At 38.0% G+C, this 12,716-nt stretch overlaps 1 protein-coding gene across 5 annotated transcripts in view; it reads right to left on the bottom strand.

The window, feature by feature from the left end:
* CWF19L2 (CWF19 like cell cycle control factor 2) overlaps positions 1-12,716 on the bottom strand; it is a 140,763-nt gene that overhangs the window by 44,324 nt on the left and 83,723 nt on the right. For all 5 annotated transcript variants that reach the window (XM_055547764.1, XM_055547766.1, XM_055547765.1 and 2 more), the window contains exons 11-12: positions 10,179-10,283; positions 8,126-8,263 (exon numbers count right to left, since the gene is read on the bottom strand). In XM_055547764.1, coding sequence (XP_055403739.1) covers positions 8,126-8,263; positions 10,179-10,283 — 243 coding nt within the window. The remainder of the gene's footprint in view (positions 1-8,125; positions 8,264-10,178; positions 10,284-12,716) is intronic.

Genomic DNA, 12,716 nt, shown 5'->3' with positions numbered 1-12,716 from the left:
GTGAAAAAGCTGGCTGAAAGCTTGACATTCAGAAAACTAAGATCATAGCATCCAGTTCCATCACTGCATGGCAAATAGATGGGGAAACAGTGGAAACAGTGTCAGACTTTATTTTTCTGGGCTCCAAAATCACTGCAGATGGTGACTGCAGCCATGAAATTAAAAGACATTTTCTCCTTGGAAGGAAAGTTATGACCAATCTAGACAGCCTATTAAAAAGCAGAGACATGACTTTGTCAACGAAGGTCCGTCTAGTCAAGGCTATGGTTTTTCCTGTGGTCAAGCATGGATGTGAGAGTTGGACTACAAAGAAAGCTGAGCGCTGAAGAATTGATGCTTTTGAACTGTGGTGTTGGAGAAGACTCTTGAGAGTCCCTTGGACTGCAAGGAGATCCAACCAGTCCATCTTAAAGGAGATCAGTCCTGGGTGTTCATTGGCAGGACAGAAGTTAAAGCTGAAACTCCAATACTTTGGCTACCTGATGTGAAGAGTTGACTCATTTGAAAAGACCCTGATGCTGGGAAAGATTGAGGGCTGGAGGAGAAGGGGACGACAGAGGATGAGATGTTTGGATGGCATCACCAACTTGGTGGACATGGGTTTGGGTGGACTCCGAAAATTGGTGATGGACAGGGAGGCCTGGCATGCTGCAGTTCATGGGGTTGCAAAGAGTCGGCCACGACTGGGTGTCTAAACTGAACTATAATCAGAATAACTGTGGTAGTATTCTAAATAATAATAACAGGCAGTTATTTAATCTTTGTGCAGTGTCCCTATGGTCTATTTCCCTACTTTATAATGGTTATAACAATATTAGTCATCTAGTAAGATTATCTTTCTTAATCCTTTAGCACATGCCTGGCACGCAATAAGGACTTATAAATGAGTCACCTCAGTCACATGTGATCACATTGTTGTTCAGCTGCTCAGTCATATAAGACTCTTTGAAACCCCATGGACTGCAACACACCTGACTTCCCTGTCCTTCTGAATCTCCCAGTTTGTTCAAACTCTTGCTCATTGAGTCAATGGTTCCATCCAACCATCTCATCCCTGTTGCCCCCTTCCCAGTAAATCTTTGCCAGCATCAGTCTTTTCCACTGAGTCAGCTCGTCCCATCAAGTGGCCAAAGTAACGGAGTTTCAGCTTCAGCATCAGTCCTTCCTATGAATATTCAGGGTTGATTATCTTTAGGATTGACTGGTTTGATCTCCTTGCTGTCCAGGGAATTCTCGAGTCTTCTCCAACACCTCAGTTGGAAGGCATCAGTTCTTCAGTGCTCAGCCTTCTTTATGGTTCAACTCTCACATAAGTAATGGAAAAAACCATAGTTTTGACTATATGGACCTTTGTTGGCAGTGATCCCTCTGCTTTTTAATACACTATCTAGGTTTGTCATAGTTTTTCTTCTAAGGAGGAAGCATCTTTTAATATCAAGGCTGCAGTCACCGTCCAGAGTGAGTTTGGAGCCCCAAAAATAAAGTCTGTCACTGTTTACATTTTCTCCCCATCTATCTGCCATGAAGTGATAGGACTGAATGCCATGATCTTCATTTTTCAAAAGTTAAGTTTTAAGCCAACTTTTTCACTCTCTTTCAATTTTATCAAGATGATTTTTAACTCAACATTCAAAAAACAAAGATCATGGCATCTGCTCCCATTGCTTCATGGCCAATAGATGGGGAAACACTGGAAACAGTGACAGACTATTTTCTTGGGCTCCAAAATCACTGCAGATGGTGACTGCAGCAATGAAATTCAAAGACACTTGCTCCTTGGAAGAAAAGCTATGACCAATTTAGACAGCATATTAAAAAGCAAAGATATTACTTTGCCAACAAAGGTCTTCATAGTCAAAGTTATGGTTTTTCCAGTAGTCATATATGGATGTGAGAGTTGGACCATAAAGAAAACTGAGCACCGAAGAATTGATTCGTTTAAACTATGGTGTTGGAAAAGACTCTTGAGGGTCCCTTGGACTGCAAGGAGATCAAACCAGCCAATCCTAAAGGAAATCAGTCCTGAATATTCATTGGAAGGACTGATGCTGAAGCTGAATCTCCAATACTTTGGCCACCTGATGCAAAGAGGTGACTCACTGGAAAAGACCCTGATGCCAGGAAAGACTGAAGGCAGGAGAAGGGGACAACAGAGGATGGGATGGTTGGATGGCATCACTGACTCGAAGGACATGAGTTTGAGTAAGCTCTGGGAGTTGGTGATGGACAGGGAAGCCTGGTGTGCTGCAGTCCATGGGGTAACAAAGAGTCAGATGCGACTGAGTGACTGAATTGAAGAGGCTCTTTAGTTCCTCTTCACTTTCTGCCATTAGGGTGGTGTCATCTGCATATCTGACGTTACTGATATTTCTCTCAGCAATCTTGATTCCAGCCTGAGCTTCATCCAGCCGGGCATTTCGTATGATGTACTCTGCATAAAAGTTAAATAAGCAGGGTGACAATATACAGCCTTGATGTACTCCTCCCAATTTGGAACCAGTCTGTTGTTCTATGTCCGGTTCTGCTGCTTCTTGACCTGCATACAGTTTTCTCAGGAGGCAGGTAAGGTGGTCTGATATTCCCATTTCTTTAAGAATTTTCCATAGTTTGTTATGATCCATAGAATCAGTCACATGTGATCATATCTCTACTCAAACTCTATATTTTGTCCCCCTATTATACTCCCCCAAAGTACTGTTCTCTTCAGGCTTTGCACATATTGCTCTCTGACCAATTTTGTCCTCAATTTTGCCATTCCTACTTCTACTCACTTTCTTAATCTGAAGCTGGTTTATAGGGCTGGCCAAAAAGTTCCTTCTGCTTTAACAAGGGATACATTTTCATTTTTACCAAGAACTTTATTGGAAAAATGTATTCACCAGTTTTTCCACTATCTTCTGCTGCTTTCCTGGCAACTTCACAATTCCATCTTCCCAAAACTTTCTATCTTCATGAACAATGAACTGTTCCAGGTATCTTTTACAGTCTTTCAGGGAATTGAAATTTTTTCCATTAAGAGAATTTTATAAAGACCAAAAGAAAGGGAAATCTGAAGGTGCAATGTCTGGTGAATATGGTGGATGAATCAGAACTTCCCAGTCAAGATGTAACAATTTTTGCCTGGTCATCAAAACATGTGGTCTTGTACTAACCTGATGGAACATTATGTGTTTTCTGTTGAATTATCTAATTGGGAGCAGTACTTCTTGGAATTAACACCCCTTCTACATCATCACTCTCAGGGGATACCTGAGTCCTTTTATTCAACTAACAGAGGCAGTAAGAGGAAAACTAGTTCATTTGCTACTTCCACATTTACAAACCTAGCTGTATCTGTGCCTTTCCTACTGATAGACAGTAACCAGATCCTTTCTAAGATTATCTCTTCTTCACCAACTGTTCTTACATTCACTTTTGAACACATCATAATCAAGCTTTTCTGTTTAGCAGACTAAGGAAACCACACTTATCCAAGTCACAAAGGGAGTTTGCTGGTGGGCCAATGGTTAAGATGCAGGAATTTCACTGCCATGGCCCAGGTTCAATCCCTGCTTGGGGAACTAAGATCTCACAAGCTGCATGACATGGTGGAAAAAAAAAAGTCACGAGAAACATTCCCAGTGCCAAATGAATATTCATTTTTCTATCTATGAAAATGCTACTGTCTCTCAGAAATAGGTAACAGTTATTCACAACATCTTTCTTGTCTCCTCTGGATGCTGAAATATCACATGCTGTTTTCCTTCTACCTCACTGGTCAAACCTTCTCAATCCCCTTTGTTGAATCTTTTTCCTTCTTTCAGATAGTGCTCAGCTCCATCTTCAGATCCTCCTCATAAATAATTTCTTAAGTCCCTGTTAACAGCATCTATATCTATTATGGGAGAACCAAGATATACCCAGAGCTCCGTGCACAGTCATTCCACACTATCATGTGAATGACTAATGGGCATACCTAATGTGTTAATAATAGTATTCTTCATCTCCCACCTCCTGAAAGACTTTTTCCCTGCCAAAGTTTTTCTGTTACAATGAATGGCACCAGCATTGCCCCAAATCTTATTGCTTTTCATCAGTTTACCAACCTAACCCAAGCCTCTATCTGAATTAAGGAAATTATCCTCCTAAACTTTCTCCCTGCTTCCATTCTTGCCTATCTACATTACATTCTCAAGAGTCACCAGAAAAATCTTTCAAAACATAAACCAGCAGTCTCCAGACTGGCATTTCAGGGGCTAGGAAGTCGCCACGCTATCCCAACAACAAGTACAAAGGTGAACAAACTGAAAACTCAGTAATTGCCCCCAAAATTGGAGAAACAATCAGGTTGATACAAAGAATCCTAATTCAATTTATTTGTGAAAAACCAGTGGTTCTATGAGAATCAGTGCCAAGATAGGAAAATCTAAACTGCAGTTGATAAATTTCAGGAGGCTCAGTGTAGACAAATATGCAAGTTAACAATCCCAGGGGAATCCAGTCATAAGGGGCCCCCTCAAAATTTTGTGAATTTTATCTCTTGGAGCTCTACCAGGTCCGCAGAGTAAATATCAGAGAAAAGTCCTCTATGACTTTCAACAAGGGGAAGGGAAAAGGAAACACCCTGAAATGTACCAGGGCATTCTTTTCTTCTTAACAAGGCCAGCCCTTCAGCAGAAATTGCCACATCAGAGTTTAACCTGCTGGAGTTTTAGCAGAGCCTAATCTACCTGCAAGAAGGGAAACATTTCAAATCCAGCCCCTTCTAGCCACTCTATTCTATTCCAACTAAGCAGAGAAAAACCTGTGAAGTACTGGTGAAATTCACAGTCCAGCAGCACAGGCTCACCAAAAACAGATGGATAATGTAAGCAGATGCAAGAGACAGTTCATGTACCTTCGATCTCTGGGCCAGGAAGATCCCCTGGAGAAGGGAGGTGCCAACCCACTCCAGTATTCTTGCCTGAAAAATTCTAAAGACAGAGGAGACTGTCAGGTTGCAGTCCAAAGAGCTGGACATGACTGAGTGACTAAGCACATGCACAATGTAAGCAGAGATATGGAAATTCTAAGAAAAGAACCACAAAAACAAAAAACTAGATGTTGGAGATGAAAAACACTGTAACAGAAATGACAAATGCCTTTGATGGATTCATTAATAATTGGACAAGGCTAAAGAAAAAAATCCCTGAGCTTGAGGATATGACAACAGAAACTTCCACAACTGAAAAGCAGAGAGAACAAAAACAAACAAACAAAAAGAGCAAGAGAGAATATTTAAGAGCTATGTGAAAGTCAAAGTCACTCAGTCGTGTCTAACTCTTTGCGACCCCCTGGACTATACAGTCCATGGAATTCTCCAGGCCAGAATACTAGAGTGGGTAGCCGTTCCCTTCTCCAGGGGATCTTCCCAACCCAGGTATCAAACCCAGGTCTTCCAGATTGCAGGCAGATTCTTTACCAGCTGAGCCACAAGGGAAGCTACGGGACAACAATAAAACACAAAATGAGGTCATGATAGTGTCCTACTAAAAACCTTCAAATGGTTCCCTATCATTTAAAACAAACAAGGGCTTCCCTGGTGGCTCAGCAGTAAAATCTGCCTGCCAACGCAGGAGACACGGGTTTGATTCCTTGTCCAGGAAGATCCCATGTGCCATGGAGCAACTAAGTCCTTGTGCCACAACTATTGAGCTTGTGCTCTAAAGTCCAAGAGCCACAACCACTGAGCTCATGTGCTGCAAGTACTGAAGCCCATGCACCCTAGAGCCCATGCTCTGCAACAAAAGAAACCCACATACTGCAACTAGAGAGCAGCCCTCACTTCCCACGACTAGAGAAAAGCCTGTGGAGAAGGCCCAGCACAGCCAAAAAAAAAGACAGAGTAGGTGTAAGGCAGAATGGGAAAGCAACTTTTAGAAATAAATAAGTAAAATAAAAGCAAAAGCTCTCACACCCTGGCCCCAAGACCTGACATGGTCTGACCATTTCCTCTTCTACACCTCTTTTCATTTCTCCCTCTATTCAGAGTCACATGTGTCATCCTGCTGTCTTTTAAAGCTTGTAGTATTTGTCTCTTCTTCAGATCAATTGCATTTGTTTCTGCTGCATGGTCTTCCCCCAGATTTTTATACGATCACTCCCCTTCACTTTGTTCAGAAGTCTGCTGAAACATCACCTTTACAGACAGGTCTTCCTTCAGCATTCTACTGAAAACACCATCCTATCTCCTTTTATCTTGTTTTACTCTCTACAAAAATATTTTCTATTTTGTGACACAGTATTTATGTTATGTAATTTTTTAATGTTATGTAATTTTTATATCATGCATTTGTTCATTTTATATCTCATCTACTAGAAATATAAGCTCCTTGGGGTTGGGGAACTTTATTACTTCACTATACCCAGCACCTAAAATGGTATCCAGCACAAATTAGATGCCCAATAAATACCTTTTAAAATTAATAGGTGATTTATTTTTAATTAAAAATTCTAACAAGGTTTTGTTTTATTTTCTGTATAAATGTGAATGGATTATAATAAAATTACTAAAACTATATTTCATTCAGACTTCTAAATTTCTGAGAAGGAAACTTCCATAAAAATATGTCCTTCTTTCTGCAGTGAATTTCCAGACCCTAGAAGATTTCTAGTATTTCCCCCAAAATAAAGAGAAGAAAAATTAACCTAATAGGCTAAAGTTAAGTTCCCATACAATTCTTGGTGATAATGAACATTTCTATTTAAATCAAAGTATTTTTTACTCCCTCTGACACACATATATACACACTGATACCTTGATTACCTTTGTTCTAGTTTTCATTAAGTTAATTTTTTCCATCAGGTAAAACATTCATATAGCTAAAAAGAAAAGTCTAATAAGGTATACAGTAAAAAGTCTCCCGCCTATTCCTCAGATACCTAGGTTCAAGTTCCCATCACCAATAGCATCATAAGCAAGGATGGCAATTTGTTCAATCAAGTGCCAAACAGTAAATATTTTCAGTCTTGTGGGCTATAAAGTCTCTGTCTCAACTATTCAGCTCAGCTGTTATAAAGTGAAAACAGCCCTAGACTACATGTAAAGTGAAAACAACCTTAGATTACATGTCAATGAAGCTGTTACAAAACAAAAATAGCCTCAGACTACATGGAAATAAAATGAACATAGCTGTGTTCCAATAAAACTTCACTTGTAAATACAGTGAGATAAATTTTCCCAGAGGAGTCAAACCCTAATTTAAATGTCTCTTTGGACACTGATGTATAGAACAGTCTTTTGGACTCTGTGGGAGAGGGAGAGGGTGGGATGATTTGGGAGAATGGCATTGAAACATATATAATATCATATATGAAACAAATCGCCAGTCCAGGTTCGATGCAGGATACAGGATGCTTGGGGCTGGTGCACTGGGATGACCCAGAGGGATGGTATGGGGAAGGGGGTGCAGGATGGGGAACACGTGTACACCTGTGGTGGATTCATGTTGATGTATGGCAAAACCAATATAATATTGTAAAGTTAAAAAATAAAATTAAATTAAATTAAAAAAAATAAATGTCTCTTTGATAACAAGTGTTAATGGCAGTGTTTGAAAGGAAATGCAATGAAGGGTTTGCAACAAAGATAATTATTTGAAATTAAAAAATTCATCCTACTACCCATGAAACATTGATATACTTTTAAAAAGAATATAAAATTTTCATATGAATAGACTTAAGGTTATTCCAAGATGTCTTCTTTATAATATTTTTTATAATATATATTACTTTAATTATACACCTGTGGCATAATTATGAAGAACCGATGAAACATCAAGACAAAACAGACTGGTAATCTAACTAGCAAGTATGCTGTCAACATTAAAAGTCTTGCCCCAAATGTTCTCTTAAATGGTAGAGCAAATATATAATTAACATTTTCATAGAATACATTATAAAATTAACCCAGAATTCTTATTTTTAAAAAAACTAAATCCCCCAATCACATCAATTCTAAAATGCAGGTTTCTAATGTGTCTTAGAAAGGATTTAATTTAATAAAACAAAGTCTAGAGAGAACCAGCTATCTCTGCAAAGTATATCACTGTAGACTGAGTAGACGGAATTTCTCAAAATTCAAAGGTATCCCAGCAATATATCTTACCTTAGATGTCATTCTCATAAAAAGTTTGTTGTGACTTTCTGCTGTTCCCATCTTTTCATTCTTGACTAAATCATTTAGGCTTAAGTTATCATCATCATGAAAGTATCTGACCCTTTCTTTTTCCTCATGAGTTGAAACCTATGACAAAATGAACACTGTAAGTTTAGTGAAAACACAAGTCTGAAGTATTTTAATAAACTACCTATAAATCTGACATTAAAAGTAAAAATCCCAATATATATCATAATCCTTCCTTCTAGTTTCTTTCTATTCTGCATCCATGTGGAAGAATTTCCATTAAAATGACACTCCCTACCTCTTCTGTACCATTACCTTCCTCTTCCCAAGGGATGGAAGCATGAAAGTATCTGATTTCTGAGTTTTAGGCAAAGGGCAGAATTGCTTTATGCTTTCTCTCCCCTCCTTGTAGTAAAAAATCCCTATCATTGTAGAGTTAAGTTAGGAGTTATCCAGAGATTGAGAAAGTATATCAAAAACAAAAGTGAGGTTTTAAGCAAATCTACTTCAAACAGCTGTATCAGAAGCAAAGCTGATATTCTGACTCTCATCTAAACAATTCTGGGTTTTCCTTTCAGTTGATTCCATACCTATCAGTGGGAAAGAAAAGTGCTACGTATTACCTACCAAATCAAATTACCTCCTCAACACTGATCTCAAATTCCCTTATCCAAATAAATCCTGCTGTTAACTTCTTTGGAACCACCCTCTTATTTTATGCCCATGTTACTATTCTCATCTTCACAACCTTGTATCCCACGTTCTATGACTTCAATCATTCCTTGGATGCAAATCTCTTTCTGGTCCCCTTATCTTTTCATTATACTCAAAAAGCAAACCTCAGCGCCAAATGAATGTGTCTACCTCTTTACTCCTGTACCTAGATTACTCAGTAGTAAGCAACTCAAGAACACGACTGAATGCCATCTGGCAATGGGTCTATGAACCCCAAGCCAGTTCTGTCATCTCATACAATTCAAACCTTTACTATTTTCCTATGACATCTTTCTTGCAAAACCCGAATACCTCCCATTTCATCAGAAGAGGTGTCTATCCCATTTCTGTTTGCACTCAACAGGCAGATTATAAACATTTGACAGAAAGATTCTAAATGACTCTTTTGTGTACTTAATTACTGCTTATAAGATCTTTCAAATTTGAAACAAAAAATCTAACTTGAGAAAATTGAATATGTTGTTTTTGCCATTTTAAGAGCCTCAAGGCAGTGCTATAAATTAACCGCAGCAGCTAGAAGGCAGAAAACAAAATTAAGTTTATAAAGGATCAAACACAGATAAGAGATGTATGGGACCAAGGTTTTCCCTAAGAGCTATGATGAGTATGTAAAAAGAAGCTAGAAACAATGTCAAAGAAATAAACGTTAAAATTAAGACTTCCTTAAAAATTCAATGTTCACATCTGCTGTTGAATTAGATAACATTTTGTAAAAGGCAAAGGGATATAATTAGAAGTAATATATTTACTGCCTTTTAATGTTTGCATTGGGCTTCGCTGGTGGCTCAGGGTAAAGAATCCGCCTGCCAATGTAGGAGATGCGGGTTTGATTCCTAGGTTGTTAAGATCCCCTGGAGAAGGAAACAGCAACCCACTCCAATATTCTTGCCTGGGAAATGCCATGGACAGAGGAGCCTGGCAGGCTACAGTACATGAGGCTACAAAGAGTCATATACTACTGAACAATGAAAGACCAACAGCGTTTGCATTATTGAACTACATGTCTAAAAATATTTCAAAGGACAGTTGACCCTTGAACAATGCAAAGGTTAGGGGCAGTGAATTCCTTTTTTCCCCTCTGTATCAGATTATAGCTGATCCTTTAACTATACTCCATATCCATAGGTTCAAACCACCACAGATATGTAGTACTACATTATATAATTTATTGAAAAAGTTCTGTGTATAAGTGGACCTGAGCAATTCAAACTCAGGTGGTTAAAGGATTAACTGTAAATCTGATACAAAGGGGAAAAAAGGAATTCTAAAGTAATAAACAAAAGATATATGTTAAACATACATTCTGTCTTTTCCTTCTTCCTTCTTGTTTTCCTGGTGTGTTTACAGGCCAGACTCTTCCGGAATGATCTGTTCTAACAAGGATCACTTCTTCCTGATCTTCATCCTATATAAAGTTTTAGAGGTAACAACTGAAAATATTGAAAAAAATACTGAATGCTTATATTTAATAGCCAAAAAAAGCATAAAATGATTTTATTTTCACATAATATTATGGATTATCTAAAGCATCCTGAACTTTCATTATCTACTATAGTGTAAAGTGATCATAATCTTTTCAGGGAAAAGGTGGGAAAAAATATCCAAAGTTTACTTAACTTTTAAAATAATCACAGACACAAACATCAAATTAAGCTTTCATTTAGATAATATAAAAGATGACAAAATACCAATGGTTCAAACAGGCACTGTATGAGAGTGCCCATTACCTAAGAGCAGACGTTATATTTAACAAATGTTTTTTCAATTTAAAAATCCTGGCTTGTCGACAACATGGCAGAGTAGAAAGATGTGGGCTCAACCCTTATTACAGAAATTTTGAGATCACAAGTAATTGCTGAAGAATGATTGACCAAAAAAAAATGCTGAAATCTACCAAAAAAGACACCCTAAACCCAAAGACAAAGAAGCTACAATGAGATGGAACGAGGGGCGCAGAAGCAATAAAATCAAATCCCATACCCACTGGGTGGGCCAACCCACAAAGTGTAAAAAAAATTATACTACTGAAGTTCTCTAATAGGAGTGAAAGTCCTGAGTCATTAATCAGGCTTCCCAGCCTGCAGGTCTGGCAATGGGAGGAGACCCCAAGAAATTTTGTTCTGAAGGCAAATCTTCAGTGATTTAACAGTACTGCGGAAAACAGAAATTCCATTTTTAAAGGGAGCACTCAGGGTCTCATGCATACCAGGACAGAGGAGAAGAAACAGTGACCTCATAAGAGACTGGACCAGACGTCCCTATTAATATTAGAGGGTCTCCGAGGGACAGGGGGGTTAGGGGGTGGCAGTTATGGCTCAGATTTTCAACAGCATGAGGCTCCAATACTTTGGCCACCTGATGGAAAGAGTTGACTCATTGGAAAAGACTCTGATGCTGGAAAATACTGAAGGTAAAAAAGGAAGGTGATGGCTGAGGATGAATTGTTAGATAGCATCACCAACTCAATGAACAAGAATTTGAGCAAACTCTGGGAGACAGTGGAGGACAGAGGTCTCTGGCGTGCTACACTGTCCATGGGGTTGCAAGAGTCAGACACGACTTAGTGACTGAAGAACAATAACAACAGGAAACATGTATCAATAATTATCTTAAATGTTAATGGGATAAATACTCCAACCAAAACAAAGACTGGTTGAATGGATATTAAAAAACAGATCAGTATATATGCTGTCTACAAAGACCTACTTCAGATCTAGGAACATATACAAGCTGAAAGCAAGAAGATGGAAACAGGTATTCCATGCAAATGGTAATCAAAAGAAAGCTCGAGTAGCAATACTCATATCAGACAAAACAGACTTTAAATTACAGACTGTTACAAGAGACAAGAAAGGACACTACATAATGATCAATATAAATATACATGTACCTACTGTAGGAGCACCCCAATAATACAAATACTAACAGTCATAAAAGGAGAAATCGATAAAACAACAATACTAGGAAACGTTAACTCTTTCCTCAATTAACAGATCATCCAGACAGAAGATCAAAAAGAAATACAAGCCTTAAACGACAGATTACACTGCATAGACTTAACTGGTATTTATAGAGAACTGCATCCAAAAGCAGTAGAATATATTTTCTTCTCAATTGCATAAGAACATGCCCCAGAAGAGATCACATTGTGGATCACATATCAAGCCTCAGTAAACTTAGCAAAACTAAAATCGTATCAAGCATCTTTTCTTACAACACTGTAAGATTGGACATTAATACAAGAAAAAAATCTAAAAAACATAAATACATGGAGGCTAAACAATATGTTGCTAAACAACCAATGGATCAATGAAGAAATCAAGCAGGAAATAAAAAATATCTAGAGACAAAGGAAAATGAAGCTCAACCATTCAGAATATGTGGGATGTGAGAAAAGAAGTTGTAAGAGAGAAGTTTAAGATAATACAATCTTAAGGCAGGAAAAAGGAAAAAACACAAATAAACAACCTAACCTTACAATGAAAACAACCAGAAAAAGAGGAACAAACAAAACTCAAAGTTAGTAGAAGGAAAGAAATAATAGAGATCAGGGCAGAAATGAAAATTTTAAAAAATTAAAGATCAATAAAACTAAAACCTGGTTCTTTGAAAACAAAATTGATAAATCTTTAGCCAGATGCATCAAGAAAGAGGGATCGGGTTCAAATCAATAAAATTAGAAATAAAAAAGAAGTTACAATGGACCACAAAAATTAAAACGCTAGTAAGAGACTGTCTCAAGCAACTAGATGTCAATAATATGGACAAGCTAGAGGAAATGAAGACATTCTTAGAAAGGTACAATCTCCCAAGAATCTTCTTCCATCGTAGAAATGGA

This window comes from Bubalus kerabau, chromosome 15, assembly GCF_029407905.1.
Source record: "Bubalus kerabau isolate K-KA32 ecotype Philippines breed swamp buffalo chromosome 15, PCC_UOA_SB_1v2, whole genome shotgun sequence".
In the NCBI taxonomy this organism is placed as follows: domain Eukaryota; kingdom Metazoa; phylum Chordata; class Mammalia; order Artiodactyla; family Bovidae; genus Bubalus; species Bubalus kerabau.
Note: the sequence above shows the minus strand (reverse complement) of the source record. Positions and strands in the feature narration are given on the sequence as shown.